The 22835-nt window shown below is 37.7% G+C and overlaps 1 protein-coding gene across 1 annotated transcript in view; it reads right to left on the reverse strand.

The window, feature by feature from the left end:
- SPATA16 (spermatogenesis associated 16) overlaps positions 1–22835 on the reverse strand; it is a 279707-nt gene that overhangs the window by 143572 nt on the left and 113300 nt on the right. Inside the window, exon 3 of the mRNA XM_003416233.4 lies at positions 15952–16041. Within this exon, the coding sequence (XP_003416281.2) occupies positions 15952–16041 (90 nt within the window). The remainder of the gene's footprint in view (positions 1–15951; positions 16042–22835) is intronic.

A 22835-nucleotide genomic window follows, 5' to 3' on the forward strand; every position in this document is an offset into this window, starting at 1 on the left:
GGGGAGATGCTTATACCCAAGTTGCACTCAACGGAAATGGAATATATTAATGAATTCAGAGTGAATATATTAGGGTTTTAAACACCTTTCTTCAAAGCTTGTAACGACAACAGCAACAATCAGTTGAGGGTTTACTATGTGCCAGGCACTGAGTTAAGTGTTCTATGTTCATTGTTTCAGTTAATCTTTGTGATTGCTTCGTAAAGTAGTATTATTATCTCCATTTATGGTTCAGAAAATTGTAACTCAAAGAGCTTGATTAACTTGCCCAAAGGCACATATAGCTACTAATTTGTAATGCTAGGAGTAGAACACAGGTAGGTCCCTCTGGCTTGACTACGATTCTCTCATGTAGATGAGTCTTCTTTAGCAGACAGGCCCAGAAACAGCTTCCGGTTTATGAGCAATCTTCGCAATTAGTGACATCAAGATTAAATTACGTGCATAATAGTGTGATGAACTATTATGCCAGTATTACAAACCAAACCAAAAAAAAAAAAAAAAGGACAAAGAGTTTCTGGCAGTGTGCCTTAGGATTTCCAACCTTTCCTTTTTTCAGGGTGTTACTGCTTTAGACCAGAAGGAAAGGAGGGAAAATTGGAGTAAAACCAGGCCATCTGCTCATTTGTCTTTCTCTATGTAATTCGAAGTTCTACCTGGCCATATTATTGAAGGATTCCACACTCTAACTCCCCTCAGAAATGATTGAAATATCACTCCGAATGAAACAGGATGCTAAAATACACGATATATTGATACACTAAATTAAAAAAAAATAATGATAAGACAGCCAGAGTCTTGCCCCTTCAACTGCTACCTTAACACCAAGTTTTCCAAAGCACAGAGTGAGGCAGGATCTAATAGCCAAACTTCCCTCTTCACAATACCCCAGCTAAGTGATTGCTCAACGTATTTTAGCTTCAATGTTGAGAAACTCATTGTCTCCTGGGGCAGTTTCATTTGTCTTCAAAGGGCTCTAGTTGTTAACAACAACAAAACAATGATAATAGCTCATTTTTTATTGAGAGTTTATGACATGCCAAGAGCCATGCTAAGTGCTTTACATAAATTGTCTCATTTAATACTCATAATAATCTTTGTGACATAGATGCTACTATAATCGCCAATTTGCTGATTAAAAATCACAGAGGTTTGTATCCATTTATCATACTTCCACCACCTGTAGCCTAACTTCTAATTCACTTGGCAACATGTAGATATTAGAAAATAGCACAAAACTCTCAAAGTTGAACTTCAGCTCCTTGGGTTAAACATTTCTGTATTTAACTGCTTCTCTATATCCCATTATTGTAGGAAATGTGGCATCAGGTGGACATGCTGTTTGAAAGGCAGAAAGAAGGGAAGGCAAGGACTTTGTTTCTGGGGCCTCTCTGCATTCTCTTTTACGTAGTCTTTATTGTTCTCACCTAGCTTTTAAAGATACAACGTTGGGTTTAGAGGAAAAAAAATTACTTTGTACTCAGTCACAAAGTTTCTAGACTCATATTTGCAGAAATTCACACAGCCTAAGAACTTTTACATTTCCAAATTATTCTAGAAATGTTTAGAGGTACTACAAATGCGTAGCACCTCATTCACAAGAGAAAAACAACAACAATAATTATCATGATAAACACCAATGTAGGATAGATGAATTCACAAAGTCTGTCAATGTCTGTTTTACATTAATGAATTTTTCTGATGTCCTTTTCAACAGCCCAAGTTTTAAAGACGTGTTTAAAAAATATTTCCTAAAATAGACTTATATAAGTTCACAAACCCTTGCAAGAATTTAGTTACAATCTGGAACATGCCCAGAAGGTCCAGTGTTTGTTAAAGCAACAGATGACTTCTTAGTCACGTGCTGTCACTACAACCTTAAAAATTGGTATTTTTGTTGTAAGAGTAGAGACATTTTTAAGTCTGCAATTTTAAACCTTTAAGGCACAAGAGATGACTATAAACTGGATACTTTACTATATTTTAACCTTTTTTCCCCTTGAAACTACAAACACTACAACCCTACTGATTATTAAATATTAGGTAAGCTGTAGTCTTCTTGGAAACCCTGGTGGTGTAGTGGTTGCTAACCAAGAGGTCGGCAGTTCAAATCCACCAGGCGCTCCTTGGAAACTCTATGGGGCAGTTCAACTCTGTCCTATAGAGTCGCTATGAGTCGGAATTGACTTGACGGCAGTGGGTTTGTAGTCTTCTAGCCAGACATTTGATCTAAGTCATGGCAAATTACTTAATTTATCTGTATTAACACCAGTTTTAAAAATCATAACCAAAATGCAAAATTTTTGCAATGCTTAGGGTGCCTACAGCTTTGCCATGTCTAGAGAAAAGGAAAGTCACTTAATGGTGGCATTATCATGTCTATCTTCCAGCATGTACCTATATGTTACGTATGCTGACTAACGGCAGCTCACACTGAAGCTGTTCTGGCAATGGTGAACTGTCTCCAATAAAGAGAAAGAAAGCTCTTCAAACAGATGACCAGTTTAAAGAACAGAAAACTAGCCAGCAGGCAGTGTCATCACTAGGGGCGCATGGGGTGGTGCGGACTGCACAGGTGACACTGTCTGAGGGGGGTGACACAAAAATGACTGTCCATAAAGTTTTTGTGCAGTGTTTCAGCAGAAATGTATTTTTTTTTTTGTAAAAATATCCCTGTAGTTATAACAACAAAAACATTTTTCCTAAGCTCAGTTTATATGTATCAATATGCCTACAAGGCTACAACTCCATGGTAATTTACTTTTTGAACTTTCTGATGAGCTCTGGTCAGAGCTGTCATTATTACTCAATTACAATGACACTTCAAATCACGTGGTTTCGTCTGCATGCGCGACAAGCATGCACAGTTGTTTTTGTTGCTACTGGTATTTTCATAGTCGCTGATTTTGTCAAATTTTCTGATGTTTTAGCTATAATATTGTGGTAATTAGTATTTGTGAATCTATATCAATAGCTCTTTTGAGAATGAAGTAGTAATTAAAGGAAAAGAAGGAAAAAAAGGCTTCCGCTACTTACTGGTAATGTAACTAATAATGTTGTAATTCAATACAGAAAGATTTTACAAAACAATTTTGTTGTTAGTATTCATGTAATGTAAGAAGCATTACATTTACACAATTTACAGCTATATTTATTGTATATTTAGTCAAGATGTTCACTAAGTGCTGAAATGTTTGTGTATTTGTTCCTGTTTATTTTTATGATATTATTTCATTTATGGATATATTTCCACATGAACTTGTCTATAACCTCTACATTATTTGGGCTGTTATTGATTATGCAAATTTAATCCATTAATGTATCTCCTGTAATGGTAAAGTTTAACATTAAAATGAACATAATTTTGATGTAGTTCTTAAACGTTTTTATTTCAAATTCTATTATTTTCTTACCTAATTTTTATTTTAACCACATGAAACTATGTAAATATAAATGTATTTAGGCCATGCATATGATATTGGAATTTACAGGTGTAATTTTAGTTTTTCTAGTTGTTTATGTCACCACTATTGCCGTTACATTCAGCGATATATGGGAATTACAATTTACTAGTAACACGAGCCCAAAAACATTACTAAGGATTTTGTATGGTCTGGTACAGGAGGAGGTCCATGGGGGAAGTGACACCATAGGCTAATGCACCGGGTGACACCAGCCCTAGTGACACCACTGCCTACAGGCTTCATTTAACCTATTTGTAGGCATAAATGGGAGCCTATTTTAACCAAAAAATATATCTGTGATGTATTTTTAGCATTTTGCATGGTGAATGAATGGATTCTACACTTCTAACTGAATCAGAACTAAGTTAAAATAACCCCCCAACACTACTATTATCTCTTCAGAATCACTTGTCTTGAGTCTACCTGTCAGAATATTCTCCTCCCTTGCAAGACACGTAATAATCTCAGTTAAAATCACAGAGTTCCATGACACCAAAAAAGCTGGCACAGTTTCTTCCTGCGTGCTGTTGTAGTACTCCTCCTGAGTGATGCTTATCTACAGCAACACCACTGTTTTACCTTACGAGATTCCCGAACACTTCAATTTATGTCTGGATCACTCTTCCCTTTTGGCAGATTGTGATTTATATATGTGCTATTTCCAGCAGGATCAACCCGCACAAGCAAAAAAACCAAACCAAACCACACAAAAACAAACCAAAGCCACAACAGCTCGCTGTCACCTCCACTCACCCCTACTATCTGGCTTGTCAGTGAGGGGAGCCATGAATTAATGCATCTTGAAGTATTGTGTCTTGATCTGGCTTAATAGAAACAAACTGCTTGTCAAAAGAAGGAACAACCCTGCGTATCTTGAGCTCTCATTAGAGCCCAGACCCTGTCTATATTAATTCTCATTAAAACACCGAGACTCGAATACGTCACACCTTCAGCATGGCTGAGCATTTACTCCTAAAAGATTTGCTTTTTGAGGAGTTTATCTTTTGAAGTTTTCATTGTACGCTCACCCAGAGATCAGATTTTCAGAAAATTTAAATATCACAAGTAGTCTCCAACTCAGTGTCAAATATAGAATAAATAATTAATAATATAGATAATAATATAGAATAAATAAGCAGTAATCATTGATCCCAGTTAAAGTAACACCAATCCCCAAAGAAGGCCAAAGACTTGCAGAGGAGACAAGATGCACTGAGAATGGCTTACTAATGGACCAGAGGGCAGGTAATTACGCTCATTTCTGCTGCAGCAAATTCCAAGGAGGAAGGGAGAAATGTCTGAGAAACGGGCATCAAACAAAGAAAAAACAAAAACGAACGTGGTAGCTAGTTGAAAAGGCAAAATAGGAGTAAGCAAAAAGACGCTGCCAGGAACAAAGAGGCAAAGATGAGAATTAGCTATGAGGGAGACAATCCTTGGTGTAGCAACAAGCTGACTGATGGAACCTAGTGGCATCTTACCAATTTGTTTTTCTATCCTGAAAGGCACATGTAATATAAAACGGCTGTGAAATCCAGTGTGACATTTTAGTGCATAATTTTTAAAAGGGTTAAGGTGAGAATATTTTAGACTGACCATTTTATTATTTAATTTGTTTCTTGTGTGATTACATACATTACATATTAAATATTATTATAAAATAGAAGGGAAAGCTGACCAAATTTGTTGTGGCTTGTGAATTAACTAAAGTTACTGAACTCTGTAAAATACCACTTTTTCCTAATGGTGAAGGACTGCTACTTTTTGGCTAAAATCTTCTCCCAATTGCTATAGCACACAATTTGAAACGGGAAGGAGCCCTCTTGTTGTTTGGGAGAAGCCTGGCCTTTGCCCTTGAGGGATTAGGCTTCAGTTACTTATTTAGAGTGGGTAGAGAGGGTTTGATCCAGGGTTCAGATCTGCTGCTGGGCCTCACGGCGTTCTGTGGGCTCTAGGTCATTGCGTTAAATGATGAATTTGCTGAATGACAAATTCATCAGATTTATAAATGTATTTATGTGTTCATTTTCTAGGGCTCCTATAACAAAGTGCTGCAAAGTAAAAAGGCTTAAAAGGACAGAAGTCTATTGTCTCACAGTTCTGGCTAAAAGTCCGAATTCAGAGTGTCAGCAGGGCCATGGTCGCTCTGAAGGCGCTAGGAGAGGATCTTTCTTTGCCTTCTTCCAGCTTCTGGTAGTGGTGGGCATTCCTTGGCTTGCTGCTGCAATGTGACATGACATGCTTTTTTCTGCATCTCTCTGTCTGTGTCTTTTCTCCTCTTTTATAAGGACATCACTCATATAGGATTGGGAGTCCCTAGGTGGCGCAAATAACTAAGCGCTTAGCTACTAACTGAAAGGATGGCAGTTCGAATCCACCCAGAGGCCACCTCAGAAGAAAAGCCCTGACAATCTACTTCTAAAAGATCACAGCCATTGAAAACCCTATGGGTAGCATCTCTAGTCTGAAACACATGGGGTTGCCAGCAGTTGGAATCCACTTGACAGCAAATAGCTTGGCATTTTGTTTCATTTCATTTTGTTTTGTTTTTTTACTCCAGTATGACTTCACATTAACTGATAACATCTTCAAAAACTCTATTTCCAAACAGAGTCACATTCACAGGTACCAGTGGTTAGGACTTCAGTATATTTTTTGGAGGGACACAATCCAATCTATAATAGTCTATTTACTAAAATTTAATTTATTCGTTCATTAGAAAATTGATACCATGTTCTATAAGTTGATTTGTAAGGAACCAGGACTCCAGGGCTCTGGAGGCTTCTCTACCACTCGATCTCTCCATCTGTGGGATTCACAGCCAGGGTGTACTCGCTGCTCACTGTCCCTTTCCCCTACTCTGGTTTTCTCCAGCTTTGGGACTAGAGCAGAAGAAAATCAAACATTATTTAAAATATTCATGTGAAATCTTAAAAGCTGTTAAAACCCTCTTATTTGATATGAGTTGCTGTAAGTTTTATATATATTAAAAAATAAGTTTTGTTAAAGAAGTAAATTTGGTCACTCTACAAAGCTGGGGAAAGAATACTCAAAATGCTAAAATATTAAAAACAGAAAGTGACTTTACAAATATTAAAAAAATTGCTATAAAGTCTAAAACTTCCTAATTAAAATTTGATTGTATTTAGAAGAAGAAAACAGTCATAGAATATATTCAAGAACAATAGAGGAATAAACATACACACAGGCCTTCATAACAAGACTAAACCATTCTATTACTTTGATTTTTGAAAATGTGAAAATTCTTTACCATTTAAAAAATACTCGTGCAGAATATATTCACGAAAAATACGTTCATAAAAATACATATGCGTATTGACTGAATGTACTCAATAAGGATTTTTCTTCAAATAAGCATTTAGTAAATTTAAAATTTGGTGAATTCTGCAAATTGGTCATTTGAGAAATTGATATTTCAGTAAATTACATTTTTATGAATGGGGCTGACTACTTGAGTTTTTAGATGATAGAGTGTTTTAAAAAATTGAGTTAATTGCCAACATTTAAAAGCCAAGAACGTCCCTGAAAAGCTTTGAATTTATTTTATCACTTGATAAATCACAAGATCTGCAACACTGAGCCCGTATTCCTATATAGCAATATTAGCTGGAGTTGAGTGGTGGCTACTTCCTTTGGAAGAGCCAGAAGTAAGGTGACCACATGTCCAGTGTGTTTGGGAAAATCCTGGCTTATGCCTGTTGCCCTGGAGAAATTCTTAAGAGTGTCCACTTTCACTATCAAAAGTGTCCATTTAGAAAAACGATATGCACTAATTGGTGGTCTCCAGTTCATCGTAGTTGATGCAACATCCTTTGTCTTGCAATTGGCTTCCTTCACAGTTTATAGTGATTTCTTTCTAATATTTGAAAAATCACTTTCTGTTTTTAATATTTTTAGCATTCTTTCCCCAGTTTTGTGGAGTGACCAAATTTACTTGTTTAACAAAGCTTATTTTTTAATATGTATAAAGTTTATAATTCATATCAAACAAGAGGATTTTAATGGCTTTTATGATTTCATGTAAGCATTTTAAACAATGTTTAATTTTCTTCTGCTCGAGCTCCAAAGCTAGAGAAAACCAGGGTAGGGGAAATGGACAGTGAGCAGTGAGTACACCCTGAGATGTGAATCCCACAGATGGGAAATAGAGGGGTAGAGAAGCCTCCAGAGCCCTGGAGCCCTGATTCCTGGAGTGCCACTCCTCTTCTAGTATTCCCTGCTCAGTGCATTGATGTAGAAATACCCAGCTGATCCTCCATCAGCTATGGGTAAAGAGGCCTTGTTGCATTTGCTGCTTTATCTATCCTCTGTTTACTTTCTCTTGCATAGAATGGTCTTAACTAAAGCTTCTGTGCAATGTCATCTGTTTTTATGCCCTATGTATCTTCATCAAAAGCGACATCATATTACATGACCTCAATTACTATGTGAAGACTCTCATATTTATCTTTCGACCAGAGTTGTACTAACAATTTCATGTGATACCTTTTCTCTTATGTGGCTGAATGATTATCACCTACATACCACCACAAACCCACAAACTAGCTAATTTAATTCACACCTAACTAGTGCTTGGTATATGCCTGGCTGTGTGGTAGTCATTAAGCATACAGAGATGAAAGACACCATGCCATTCATATTATCAAGTCATTAGATCTGTTGACAAAATATTCAGTCTTTGCATTTTTTATTTCATATTTCTGCATATTTTTCTTGTCTTATCTTTCTCATAAAACCTGTTGCTGTCGAGTCGATTCCGACGCATAATGACCCTGTAGGACAGAGTAGAACTGCCCGTAGGGTTTCCAAGGAGCAGCTGGAGGATTCAAACTGTCGACCTGACCTTTTGGTTAGCAGCTGTAGCTCTTAACCACTGCGCCACCAGGGCTCACTTTGTCATGAAAGCAGTGCTGTGTGTGTGTGTGTGTGTGTGTGTGTATGTGTGTGTGTTGGAGGAGCGGCAGATCTGAGCAAGGGTACTATACTTCCGCACAGATTTTTTTATATAGATGGAAGCAGAGAGATGTCAAAAGAGCTAGGCTACTTGCTATTTCAGATGAGGTCTCACAAAGTAGCTGTACCCTGGGACAGGGCAGTGGCGGGGAGGGGGGGTGGGGAGAGTTCACAGCTTTTTCAATTTACTTTTGTGATCTGAAAATGTGATTTCTTCATCAATTTAACCAGTGCCAGATGTTTCTTCAAGGGTTCCCATAATCCCTTGAGAGACTAAACCATAATAAAACGCTCTTAATTTTATTTAGTTTTTTTTTTAAGTTGTACTTTAGATGAAGGTTTACAGAACAAACTAGTTACTCATTAAAGAGTTAGTACACATTGTTTTATGACATTGGTTAACAACTCCACAAAATGTCAACATTCTCTCTTCTCGAAACTTGAGTTCCCTGTTACCAGCTTTCCCGTTCCCTCCTGCCTTCTAGTCCTTGTGCCTGGGCTGTTGTGTTCCTTTAATCTCATTTTGTTTTATGGGCCTGTCTAATCTTTGGCTGAAGGGTGAACCTCAGGAGTGACTTCGTTACTGAGCTAAAAGGGTGTCAGGGGCCATACTCTTGGGGTTTCTCTAGTCTCTGTCAGGCTAGTAAGTCTGGTCTTTTTTGTGAGTTAGAATTTTGTTCTACATTTTTCTCCAGCTCTGTTTGGGACCCTCTATTGTGATCCCTGTCAGAGCAGTCAGTGGTGGTAGCTGGGCACCATCTAGTTGAACTGGACTTGGTCTGGTGGAGGCTGTGATAGTTCTGGTCCATTCATCCTTTGGACTAATCTTTACCTTGTATCTTCAGTTTTCTTCATTCTCCCTTGGTCCCGAAGGGGTGAGACCAATAGAATATCTTAGATGGCCACTCACAGGCTTTTAAGACCGCAGATGCTACTCACTAAAGTAGAATGTAGAACATTTTCTTTATAAACTATGTTAATGCCAGTTGAGCTAGATGTTCCCCGAGACCATGGTCCCCACAGCCCTCAGCCCAGCAATTCAGTCTCTCAGGGAGTTGGGGTGTGTTTATGGAGTTTCCATGCTCTTGTCTTGGACAAGTTGTGTTGGCTTCCCCAGTATTGTGTACTGTTTTACCCTTCACCAAACTTACCATTTATCTATTGTCCACTTAATGTTTTTCCATCCCCACCCCTCCCCTTTATGTAGCTTTTACCATCTAATCTTGCTCTTTCCTCTTGTAAGGTATCACTGAAGGAAATATGTTGATCGTAAAACAAAGGGGCCTGCCCAGTGTAAATCTAAATGACACCTTCCATTCAACCATAGGGAGTGTTGTTTCTTCTAGTCCCTCTGATTGAGAACCTGGCCCTGTTCAAGGTTGTTCTGAGTCTTTTCCGGCCTATTCACCAGGAACCCCTTCCTGGGTAGAAATGGTTAGGCTCAGAAAACCTTAACCAACCCAGTTGCCATTGAGTCAATTCTGACTCATGGCTACCCCACTGTATATGAGTAGAAATGTGCTCCAGAGTGTTTTCAATGGCTGGTTTTTCAAAAATAGAGTGCCAGGTCTTTTTTTTTCTGAGGTGACTTGGATGAACCCAAACCTCCAACTTTTCAGTTAGTGGCTGAGCATGTTAACTGTTTGCATCACCCAGAGATTCCCAGAAAATGTTAGATGTTCCAATTTTCAGGGGCTGGTTTTAAATACTCTAACTTAGATTATATGGAAACGCTTATGGCATAGTGGTTAAGAGCTGCAACTGCTAACCAAAAGGTTGGCAGTTTGGATCCACCAGGCTCTCCTTGGAAACTCTATGGGGCAGTTCTACTCTGTCCTTTAGGGTCGCTATGAGTTGAAATTGACTTGACAGCAATGAGTTAAATTAGATAGAAGCTGATCCACTTCCTTGACAATTGTGACTTCAGGACTTCCTACGGGTCGCTATGAGTTGGAATCGATCCAACGGTAATGGGTTTGTTTTTATTTTTAAGTAGTATAAGGAGCCCTGATGGCCCAGTGGTAAAGTGCTATGGCTGCTAACCAAAATATTGGCAGTGTGAATCCACCAGCCACTCTTGGAAACCCCATGGGCAGTTCTACTCTGTCCTATAGGGTCGCTGTGAGTCACAATGGACTCCATAGAAATGGGTTAATGGGTTAAGTCATATAATAAGGGCATTCTTTTGGATATGGTAGGTGCCTCTCAGGAGTTCCTGAATGGTACAAACGGGTAAGTGCTTGACTTAGTCGAAAGGTTGGCAGTTCGTAGCCACACAGAGGTGCCTTGAAAGATATGCCTGGCAATCTGCTTCCAAAAGGTAGCAGCCTTGAAAATTCTATGGAGCACAGTTCTACTCTGCACACATGGGGTCACCATAAGTCAGACTCGAAGACAACTAACCACAACAACAGCAAGTGCCTATCAATCTCAGAAACATGACTATTTGGCATACTAAAGGAAATCATCTTGATGTGTTAATTTTTCAGAGGAGTTTGTATTTTATTTTGTTGTTGTTGCTGAGAATATACACAGCAAAACATACACAATTCAACTGTTCCTACATGTATAATTCAGTGACATTGACTACATTTTTTGAGTCGTGCAACCATTCTCACCATCCTTTTCTGAGTTGTTCCTCCCCCATTAACATAAACTCATTGCCCGCTAAGGTTCCTATCTAATCATTTGAGTTGTTTCTTTGATCCATTATAGATTGTTCTTAAAAGAGCATAATGCTTAAGGCAGATATTTTTTACTAGTTAAGCTAAACTATTGTTTATTTTTTTTAAACTATTTTTTCTTTTTTTTTTTTACTAGTTAAGCTAAACTATTGTTTTGGCTTTCCGCCACGTGTCTGTCAGTTTGTTGTACTGTGGGGGCTTGTGTGTTGCTGTGATGCTGGAAGCTATGCCACCAGTATTCAGATACCAGCAGGGTCACCCATGGAGGACAGGTTTCAGCTGAGCTTCCAGACTAAGACAGACGAGGAAGAAGGACCCGGCAGTCTACTTCTGAAAAGCATGAGCCAGTGAAAACCTTATGAATAGCAGCAGAACATTGTCTGATATAGTGCTGGAAGATGAGCCCCCCAGGTTGGAAGGCACTCAAAAGATGACTGGGGAAGAGCTGCCTCCTCAAAGTAGAGTCGACCTTAATGACGTGGATGGAGTAAAGCTTCCAGGACCTTCATTTGATGATGTGGCATGACTCAAAATGAGAAGAAGCAGCTGCAAACATCCATTAATAATTGGAACCTGGAATGTACGAAGTATGAATCTAGGAAAATTGGAAATCATCAAAAATGAAATGGAACATATAACCATCGATATCCTAGGCATTAGTGAGCTGAAATGGACTGGTATTGGCCATTTTGAATCGGACAGTCATATAGTCTACTATGCTGGGAATGACAACTCAAAGAGGAATGGTATTGCATTCATCGTCAAAAAGAATTTATCAAGATCTATCCTGAAGTACAGTGCTGTCAGTGATAGGATAATATCCATATGCCTACAAGGAAGACCAGTTAATACGACTATTATTCGAATTTACACACCAACCACTAGGGCCAAAGATGAAGAAATAGAAGATTTTTATCAGCTGCTACAGTCTGAAATTGATTGAACATGCAATCAAGATGCATTGATAATTACTGGCGATTGGAATGCAAAAGTTGGAAACAAGGAAGAAGGACCAGTAGTTGGAAAATATGGCCTTGGTGATAGAAGCAATGCTGGAGATCGAATGATAGAATTTTGCAAGACCAACGACTTCTTCATTGCAAATACCTTCTTTCACCAACATAAACGGTGACTATACACATGGACCTCACCAGATGGAACACACAGAAATCAAATTGACTAAATTCGTGGAAAGAGATGATGGAAAAGCTCAATATCATCAGTCGGAACAAGGCCAGGGGCCGACTGTGGAACAGACCATCAATTGCTCATATGCAAGTTCAAGCTGAAACTGAAGAAAATCAGAGCAAGTCCAAGAGAGCCAAAATATGACCTTGAGTATATCCCACCTGAATTTAGAGACCATCTCAAGAATAGATTTGATGCATTGAACGCTAGTGACCGCAGACCAGACGAGTTGTGGAATGACATCAAGGACATCACCCATGAAGAAAGCAAGAGGTCACTGAAAAGACAGGAAAGAAAGAAAAGACCAAGATGGATGTCAGAGGAGACTCTGAAACTTGCTCTTGAGCGTCGAGCAGCTAAAGCAAAAGGAAGAATTGATGAAGTAAAAGAACTGAACAGAGGATTTCAAAGGGCCTCTCAAGAAGACAAAATAAAGTATTATAATGACATGTGGAAAGAGCTGGAGATGGAAAACCAAAAGGGAAGAACATGCTCGGCGTTTCTCAAGCTGAAAGAACTGAAGAAAAAATTTAAGCCTTGAATTGCAATAGTGAAGGATTCCATGGGGGAAAATATTAAATGATGCAGGAAGCATCAAAAGAAGATGGAAGGAATACACAGAGTCATTATACCAAAAAGAATTAGTTGATATTCAACCACTTCAAAAGGTGGCACATGATCAGGAACCGATGGTACTGAAGGAAGAAGTCCAAGCTGTTCTGAAGGCATTGGCGAAAAACAAGGCTCAAGGAATTGATGGCATATGAATTGAGATGTTTCAACAAACAGATGCAGCGCTGGAGGTGCTCACTCCTCTATGCCAAGAAATACGGAAGACAGCTTCCTGGCCAACTGATTGGAAGAGATCCATATTTATGCCTATTCCCAAGAAAGGTGATCCAACTGAATGTGGAAATTATAGAACAGTATCATTAATATCACACACAAGCAAAATTCTGCTGAAGATCATTCAAAAATGGCTGCAGCAGTGTATCGACAGGGAACTGCCAGGAATTCAGGCCTGTTTCAGAAGAGGAGGTTGAACCAGGGATATCATTGCTGATGTCAGATGGATCCTGGCTGAAAGCAGAGAATACCAGAAGGATGTTTACCTGTGTTTTATTGATTATGCAAAGGCATTTGACTGTGTGGATCATAACAAACTACGGATAACACTGGGAATTCCAAAACACTTAATTGTGCTCATGAGGAACCTTTACACAGATCAAGAGGCAGTTGTTCGGATAGAACAAGGGGATATTGATTGGCTTAAAGTCAGGAAAGGTGTGCGTCAGGGTTGTATTCTTTCACCATACCTATTTCATCTGTATGCTGAACAAATAATCCGAGAAGCTGGACGGGGCATCAAGATTGGAGGAAGACTCATTAACAACGTGCGTTATGCAGATGACACAACCTTGCTTGCTGAAAGTGAAGAGGACTTAAAGCACTCACTAATGAAGATCAAAGACCACAGCCTTCAGTATGGATTACACCTCAACATAAAGAAAACAAAAATCCTCACAACTGGACCAATGAGCAACATCATGATAAACGGAGAAAAGATTGAAGTTGTCAAGGATTTCATTTTACTTGGATCCACAATCAACAGCCATGGAAGCAGCAGTCAAGAAATCAAAAGACGCATTGCATTGGGCAAATCTGCTGTAAAGGACCTCTTCAAAGTGTTGAAGAGCAAAGATGTCACTCTGAAGACTAAGGTGCACCTGACCTAAGCCATGGTACTTTCAATCGCATAATATGCATGCGAAAGCTGGACAATGAATAAGGAAGACCGAAGAAGAGTTGATGCCTTTGAATTGTGATGTTGGCGAAGAATATTGAATATACCATGGACTGCCAAAAGAACGAACAAATCTGTCTTAGAAGAAGTACAACCAGAATGCTTCTTAGAAGTAAGGATGGCGAGACTGCGTCTTACATACTTTGGACATGTTGTCAGGAGGGATCAGTCCCTGGAGAAGGACATTACACTTGGCAGAGTACAGGGTCAGTGGAGAAGAGGAAGACCCTCACGGAGGTGGATTGACACAGTGGCTGCAACAATGAGCTCAAGCATAACAACGATTGTAAGGATGGCGCAGGACTGGGCAGTGTTTCGTTCTGTGCTAGCTGACTCCATCACAGGGCTGGCAGCTTTTTCCTAGCTGCAGTTTAGTTCTGGAATTGCATCTAGGCATTTCCTATTGCTATTTTGATTGGATTCAGCAGGCACATTAACAAAGCACCTCTTAAGGAAAGCTATTTTGCAGGTAGCTGTTACCTGTTTATGCTGAACCTGTTAGCTTCATTGGTACCTGGTGGCCGTTATAAAAACCCGGTCATTGAAGTGTGGGGCAAAAGGAAGCTTACTATCATCTTTTAAATTCCCTCTCATTGACACAATTAGGAAAAGTGTGTGGGCAGAAAGCGAACCACAGGGAGAATTCAGTGGAGTAATTAAAATGTAAGAAGTCATATGTGAGTGCATTAGATAAAACACTGGAAAAAACAGTATAGGAGAAAATGGAATGCAAAAAACAGATTGATAGATTTTTAAAAGTGGGCATTGGCACAGGGAAATAGGACCTGTGACATATTGGATGTTTGACTGCAAAATGAGAGTGATTAGAGTTAACTTTGCATTCTACATACATCATTTCATAGAGTTCAGGGAACTCTTAGGGCCATCTTAAAAGACAAACCAACAACCAAGCCCATTGCCATGGAGTCAGTTCTGACTTATGGTGACCCCATATGTTACAGAGTAGAGCTGCTCCGTAGGGTTTTTTTTTTTTTTCTTTTTGGCCCTAAACTTTACAGAAGCAGACCACCAGGCCTTTCTTCCAAAGCACTGCTGGGGGGGGGGTTGAACCACTAAACTTTAGGTTAGTAGTTGAGCCTCAAACAGTTTGCACCACCCAAAGACTCCATCTTTCAAGAATGGAATTAATATCAACTTAAGGTGTCAATTTTATGGTTCCATTCTATTACTTGCTTAAACTCCCGCTTCCAAACTCAAGCAAAGAATTATTCGTAAATGTTCTAGAGAGAACCTAGGCCTTCCATCTCTATTACTCCAGATTTCTCCTTAGGAGTTGTGCCTGGAATACGTTTAGAAACCATCCACATTTTCATGCTAAATTCTTGTGGTGATAAAGGGGGTTGTAAGAAACAGCATGTATCTGTACGTTGGAGATAGAGGGGAATGATGTTATCTAACCGATGCCATGTCCCCTAGAAATAGACTGCTGGGATCTTTTCCATGTGATTGGATTTCATTTCCAGAGCTCAAGAAACAGATAGTTGCAGGAGAATTGTCTTATTACAACCAGGACCAGGAACTTATTCAAGAGCAAGAGGTCAAGTCCATTTCTAATCTCCCATGGAAGTTTTCCCATCATTGTCAGTGACCTCATGGCTGGAAAGTTTGAATTTTGCTAAGAGCTATGAACAAGGAATGGCTTTAATTAAAGAAAAAGATAGTCAATAATTGTTGGTTTGACGTTTATAAGACAATAATTCTGGTAAAATCATATTCCATGAGAGAAATGGAGAGCTGTATTATGCTATTACCAGAAGCTGAGAATAAAATTAATTTAACTTGAAATAAATCTTCAGCAATGCTATAACAAACATACCGGGCAGCTTCTGAATATCTTTCCAGACATCTAAACACTGTTGCCTGACGCAGATGATTTCGGAAATAGGCTGGGTTTAAAACAATGCTCCTGTTAAAAGATAAAGGAAATGCAAGTGTTATTAGGTTTTTAAAAGACAATTACCAGAAGTGTATAGGAATGAAATCACATGCATTCAACTTTATATACTATGTATTTTGAAAGGTACTCATGAATGAAGCCCCTTCCAGTAATTGTCAGACAAATAAACAAGAGTTATTGAAAAGCTAATTAAGCTTGCAACATAAAAGTAATTTTCTTTTTCATAGCATTTGATATTTTTTACAGATAAGGAAAGGGCTGGAAAGAATTTGAACCTAAGTTATACTGCATATAAGTCATGGTGCTATTTTATTTGCTTATGTTTATAGGTTGAGTAAAAATATTACGCTATTTATGGTATGTCTCCTATAATGAAGGGTAAAGTTGTTGCTGAATTTTAGCTAGTAGGAATGAACTGGAATTTGACTGCCATGTTCATTTGAATCCTGTAATTAGGGTCTGTGTCTTACTCTAGGTGGATATTGTAGTGGAAATTGGTAAAGCGTGCTAGTCTTGATGTTGCCACTTTTGGTTAAGTCCCTTATTCAATTAAGCCTCTGTTTTCTCTTGATTGAAATTACAAGGCTGGACTAAACATTACAAGGTTTTTTTTCAACTCTAGAATTCTGTGATCTTTGGCAAAATTAATTATGACTTTTTGGTTTATGCAGTTTTTGTACTTGCGGCTTCAGCAAATCTTATTCATTGTATCCGTTGGAACAAGAGTGACTCTTGTAGATGATTGATTTATCTTTAACTGCTCTCTCTTCCTTCACCTCATCGTCTCACAGGATTCTGGAGGCAAGTCAAGCCCATCTGAGAAGACAATGATCACTCCCCTGCTACCTTCTTCATGAACTGGTAGACATGTCCCTTCTTTCCTTCACTGAGAACCTATTATGGCTAGCACTGCTCAAGGCATTTGATATAATGAGGTGACCTAGATAGATACAGTTTATGCCTCATTACTGAATGAAGAGATGGCCGTTAGTGAAAGTTTGAAATGTAGATTGTACTAACAGAATATATAGTGAGAATTATTGATGTGGGATGTAGTAAGCCTGTTTTCACAAGTTGATGAGAATCACCTGAAATTAGTTCATTATTGAAGTCAATAATTCTTAATCTTTTTTGAGGGGTTCGCAGAGCTTTTAGAGAATCAGATGAAAGCTATGTACCTCTGTTCAGAAAAATGCACATAAAAAGAGTTGTTCAAATTTAGAGAAATCATGTGACCACTTAGGGCTATTTATGAACTCCAGATTAAAAAAAAAAAATCATGCATACTAAAATAATTCCATTCTCAGAAAAGTTGCTTATAGAAAGAAGAAAATGGAAATAGAACATCTATTTGGGCCATGTGGAAATCATAGAATTCTAGATATGAAATGGATTGATTGTATAATTTAGTTCAACTTCCAAACTTTAAAACATGTGAACAGAAACCAGAGAGGTTAAGGGAACTTTCTAAAATCATACACAATTACGTAATTAGTTAAAGAGCTGTTTTAAGTGTGTCATGTTTCCTATCTTCAGCCTCAGTGTTTTGTATTACACCTTAGAAAAAAAACAAACAGTTGCTGAGTCAGCTGTGACTCATCATGACCCCATGCATGTAAGTGTAGAACAGTGCTCCACAGGGTTTTCGGTAGCTGTGATTTTTCGGAAGTAGATCACCAGGCCTGTTTTTCTGAGAAGCCTCTGGGTAAATCAGAACTGCCAGTATTCCAGTTAGTAGCCAAGCACTTAACTGTTTGCTACATCTTACTGCCTCTCCAAGATGATTTCTGAATTAGCGGGGTCTGAGTTAATAACTGTTAATAATTTGTAGAAATGAATACATTAATCCTCCAAGAACACAGATTATTTCCTTTGGTAATTTCTGATTAAAATATTAGAAATTAAAAACTATCACATGGGTTCATTCTATATCCAGTAGTTGTCTTCAGAAAATGAGCATTTACAGAGCATGTTTTTGTATTTTATCCTTCTAAAACTAACCCTGTATAAGTAGAGCAGAATGATTAAGACCAGAGCTCTGCCTAAGGCCTGGATCTCCCAACTCTTTGACCTGTATTTTTTCATCTACTTCATGGTTAATTTTCCTCACTTATTTTGTAATCATTTATTTACTTCTGCATGTTTAGTAAAAAAACCAAAAACAAACAAAAAAACCCAACCCACTGTCATTGAGTTGATTCTGACTCATAGTGACCCTAGAGAGGACAGAGTAGAACTTCCCCATAGGGTTTCCATGCAGCAGCTGGTGCATGTGAACTGCCAACCTTTTGGTTAGCAGCTGAGCTCTTAACCACTGCACATCACCAGGACTCAGCATGTTTAGTATGTGCCTACAAATGTGATGGGATAAAATCTTTACCGAATGGATATTTTTAGCTTTATTTGCCCACGATGTAGCGTTCTAGCTTTGCTGAGGTATTCTTCAAGACAAATCTTGCTCTACCAGAGCAAGAAAGAAGGATGGGGTGCAGTGGGCAGGAAAAGTGGCGAGGGAAAAGTTTAGCAAAAGAGGTTGAGTCAATTTATACACAGAATCAAGCGAGGGAGGACGGGAAGGAAGGGGTCCCAAATTGGCTTGAGATTCCGGTGGAGGAGAAGATATTTCGTGGGGAGTGACAGCTGATGAGGTAGGCACTGTGGGAAATGTTTCAGTGTGGCCTTAAAAAGAATATATTAAAAAAAAATTGCTTGTGATTATGAGTCATCATTATGGTGTTGATGAAACATAAGTGGAGGACATGGGTTTGAAAATCATTACCATTAGACTGAACTGGGTTCTTTTAATCATAACACCACCCTGCACTGAACCATGTGAGTCACAGTTTCATAAGAGAAACCCAAAGAAGATCCATGCACTGTCTCTACCCTGAGAAGTTGAGGTGTAACTGTAAAAGGATATTTAGAAATTTGGGATATTATATTTAACAATCTATTTTTCTTGACTCGTAATTATTGCAGCATTCAGCATGTCCTATAATATGCCCTATTAGGTATCTGTCAAGAACATGTTAATGGTGTTTATAAAGCCTAGTGTTTATGTTTTGTTAATCTGATGTTTTCTGAAATGACTATTCAGAAATAGCTTTTGGTGTGTACAACTTGTAGAGGAAGTATTTATTTGTCTTTTAAAAATTATTTAGCCTTTGATAACATTTTCAGAGCTGTAGGAGGTAGTCTAGGGCCAAAATTGACCATCTGACTGGAACTATAAAAACCCCATTGCCATTGAGTTGATTCTGACTCATAGCGACCCTATAGGACAGAGTAGGACTGCCCCACAGGGTTTGCAAGGAGCTCCCGGTGGATTCAAATTCCCAAGCTTTTGGTTAGCAGCCGTAGCTCTTAACCACTACGCCACCAGGGTTTCCATGACTGGAACCATAAAACCATAGTGGGGGGAAAAAGATAATTATATTCAGAAAGAGAAGGTCTCTGTGCTGATTGGTCTGATTTTGTCAGGGAGGAAATAACTGATTTAGTTATGTTGATAGGGTTCTCAGTAAACAACAAGAATCATGTTAGAATAAATTACAGAAGTCATTGAATTTTTTTATCAGAGAAATGGAGTTAGTGTTAGTAACAGGAATGTTGCTCACTTGATTGACTATCTCTGTCCTAAGTGAATGGGATCGTGTAAAATATATATATTTTAATAGATACAAGTTTATTTTCTTTATCAACTTTTTATATGTGGCATGTCTTGTGCATATAGATGACTTTTTTGTGGATGATTTAAAATTTATCTTTTATATTAAAGTTCACATAATTTGTGTGTGTTCACTGTGTTTGCTTATTTCATTAAGTCCTAAGGTTGCGATGCTATAAGGTCAGAATATTAAGTTTATGTTTATTTTAGTGATTATTTTAGCTGTCCTAATTCACTTGTCAAATAATTTCTCTTTCTTTCATTGATTTGACAAGCCATCTTTTATACTAAATCCATATGCACAGTTGGGTCTATGACTGGACTTTCTAGTCCATGATTTTCATCTCTCTGTTCCTGTGGCAGAAACAACTTTTTTAAGTTATCGTTGCAAAATACATTTTAATTTCTGGAAGGGGAAAAACTGCTAGATCTATCCTCTTTGCAAAAAAATTTAATAGCTCGTATGGCACATTTATTCTTCCTGATCAACTTTAAAATCTTTTTTTTTTTTAAGTTGCAAAAAGCATCATTTGGTGGTTTTCATTGAAGTTAAACTAAAAGTATTAGATTAAATTTAGGAAGAATAGACATTTTATACTATTGTCTTCCCATGCAGGAATGTGATGTTTCCTTATTCAAATATTCTTTTCTGTTTTCCAGTAATATTTTAACCTTTCACCTTTTAAAAAATAGAGATCTTATTAATTTTTTAAGTTTTAAAACTATATACATATGAATCTGTGTGCATATATATATGTATTTTATATATATATATACGTTGTTATTAGGTGCTGTTGAGTTGATTTTTGACTCACAGCAACCCCATGTAACAGAGTAGAACTGCCCCATAGGGTTGTCTAGGATATATATATACCTTGGTACTCAAAGTATGATCGGCAGCAACTGGGAGTTTATTAGAATTGTACAATATTGATCCTTACCCCAGACCTACTGAATCAGAATCTGCGTTTTAACAGGGTTCTCAGGTGATTTGTATGCATATTAAAGATTTAGAAGTTTTTATGTAGATTTAGGCCTGGTGGTGCAGTTGTTAAGAGGTATGGTGAGCTATGGCTGCTAACCAAAAGGCTGGCAGTTCAAATCCACCAGTCGCTCCTTGGAAACCCTGTGGGGCAGTTCTACTCTGTCCCATAGGGTTGCTATGAGTCCAAACCAACTTGAGGGCAATGGATTTTTTTTTGATGTGTATTCATATTAAGAATGACATTTTTCTAACTTTTTATTGCTAGCATTTAGGATATTTATTTAAAAAATATATTTTTATCCTTATGACTTAAAAGCTCATTGATTTAATTTTTTTTCTATATCATCTGCAAATAATGTTTGTCTCTGCTTTTCAATACTTATGTCTTTTTTTCTCTTTCACTGTATAGGCTACAATTTAAAGTACAAGAAAGTAAATAAGAGAAGTGACCCAGACATGCTTTAATATTTCACTGATAATTACGATTATGAATCAATTAGAGAAAAATTTAGACTTTTTTTTTTATTTTTTCAAGAGTTATTATCAGAAATAAATATTTTATTTTTTCAAATGCTCTTTGGATTTATCAAAATGATCATACGGACTTTGTTCTTTGACCTTTTCTACTAATGCAGTGTACTAATTTTTAACTCAAAAAGAAAGTATCATTCTTGTTGTTGTTAGGTGCCTTCAAGTGGGTTCCAACTCATAGCGACCCGACCCTACCTACCACAGAACAAAACACTGCCCGGTCCTGCACTGTGCTCACGCCCATTGTTGCAGCCACTGTGTCAATTCATCTCATTGAGAGTCTCCCTCTTTTCCACTGACTCTCTACTTTACCAAGGACGAAGTCCTTTTCCAGGGACTGATCCCTCCTGACAACATGTCCAAAGTATGTAAGACATAATCTCACCCCCCTTCCTTCTAAGGAGCATTCTGGTTGTACTTCTAACAAGACAAATTTGTACTTGCTTTTGGCAGTCCATGATATATTCAGTATTCTTCACCAGCACTACAATTCAAAGGCATCAATTCCTCTTCAGTCTTCCTTATTCATCGTCCAGCTTTTGCATGCATATGATACAAGTGAAAATACCATGGCTTGGGTCAGGGGCACCTTAGTCTTCAAGGTGACATCTTTGCTTTTCAACACTTTAACGAGATTTTTTGCAGCAGATTTGCCCAATGCAATGCATCTTTTGATTTCCTGACTGCTGCTTCCGTGGGTATTAATGGTGAATCCAAGAAAAATGAAATCCTTGACAACTTTAATCTTTTCTCCATTTATCATGATGTTGCTCATTGGTCCAGTTGTGAGGATTTTTGTTTTCTTTATGTTGAGGTGTAATCCATACTGAAGGCTGTGGTCTTTGATCTTCATCAGTAAGTCCTTCAAGTTCTCTTTACTTCCAGCAAGCAAGGTTATGTCACCTGCATAATGCAGGGTGTTAATAATCTTCCTCCAATCCTCATGGCCTGTTCTTCTTCATATAGTCCAGCTTCTCGGATTATTTGCTCAGCATACAGATTGAATAGGTATGATGAAAGGATACAGCACTGACACACAACATTTCTGAACTTAAATCATGCAGTATCCCCTTGTTCTGTCCAAATGATTGCTTCTTGATCTATGTACAGGTTCCTCATGTGCACAATTAAGTGTTCTAGAATTAACATTCTTCACAATGTTATCCATAATTTGTTATGCTCCACACAGTAGACATAGTTGAAAGCCTTTGCATAGTCAGTAAAATACAAGTAAGCATCCTTCTGGTATACATAAAAAATAATAAATAGAGTATTAAAGTCAGGGATTAAGAAAGTTAATAGTAAAAAAAGCTATAAAATCAAGGACAAAAATCTATGGAGAAACATAAAAGTAAGAATTTTTAAAAATTATACTGTGATTTTTGTATTAGATTTAGCTATTAATTGTACTGTTCATTCTGCTTTTCAATTCATTCATTTCTGTTTTTATATTTATTAATGCACTTTGTTCTCTGTATTTATTCCTTTTCTCATTCTCAATTTAATATTTAATGCATTTATGCTTATGTTATCTTCCTAAATAAAGACATTTATAGTTATGAAATTTTTACTGATTTTAGCTTTGAACAAATTCTTTAAGTATAGGGTATTTTTGATTGT

The sequence above is a fragment of the Loxodonta africana genome, chromosome 23, assembly GCF_030014295.1.
Source record: "Loxodonta africana isolate mLoxAfr1 chromosome 23, mLoxAfr1.hap2, whole genome shotgun sequence".
In the NCBI taxonomy this organism is placed as follows: Eukaryota; Metazoa; Chordata; class Mammalia; order Proboscidea; family Elephantidae; genus Loxodonta; species Loxodonta africana.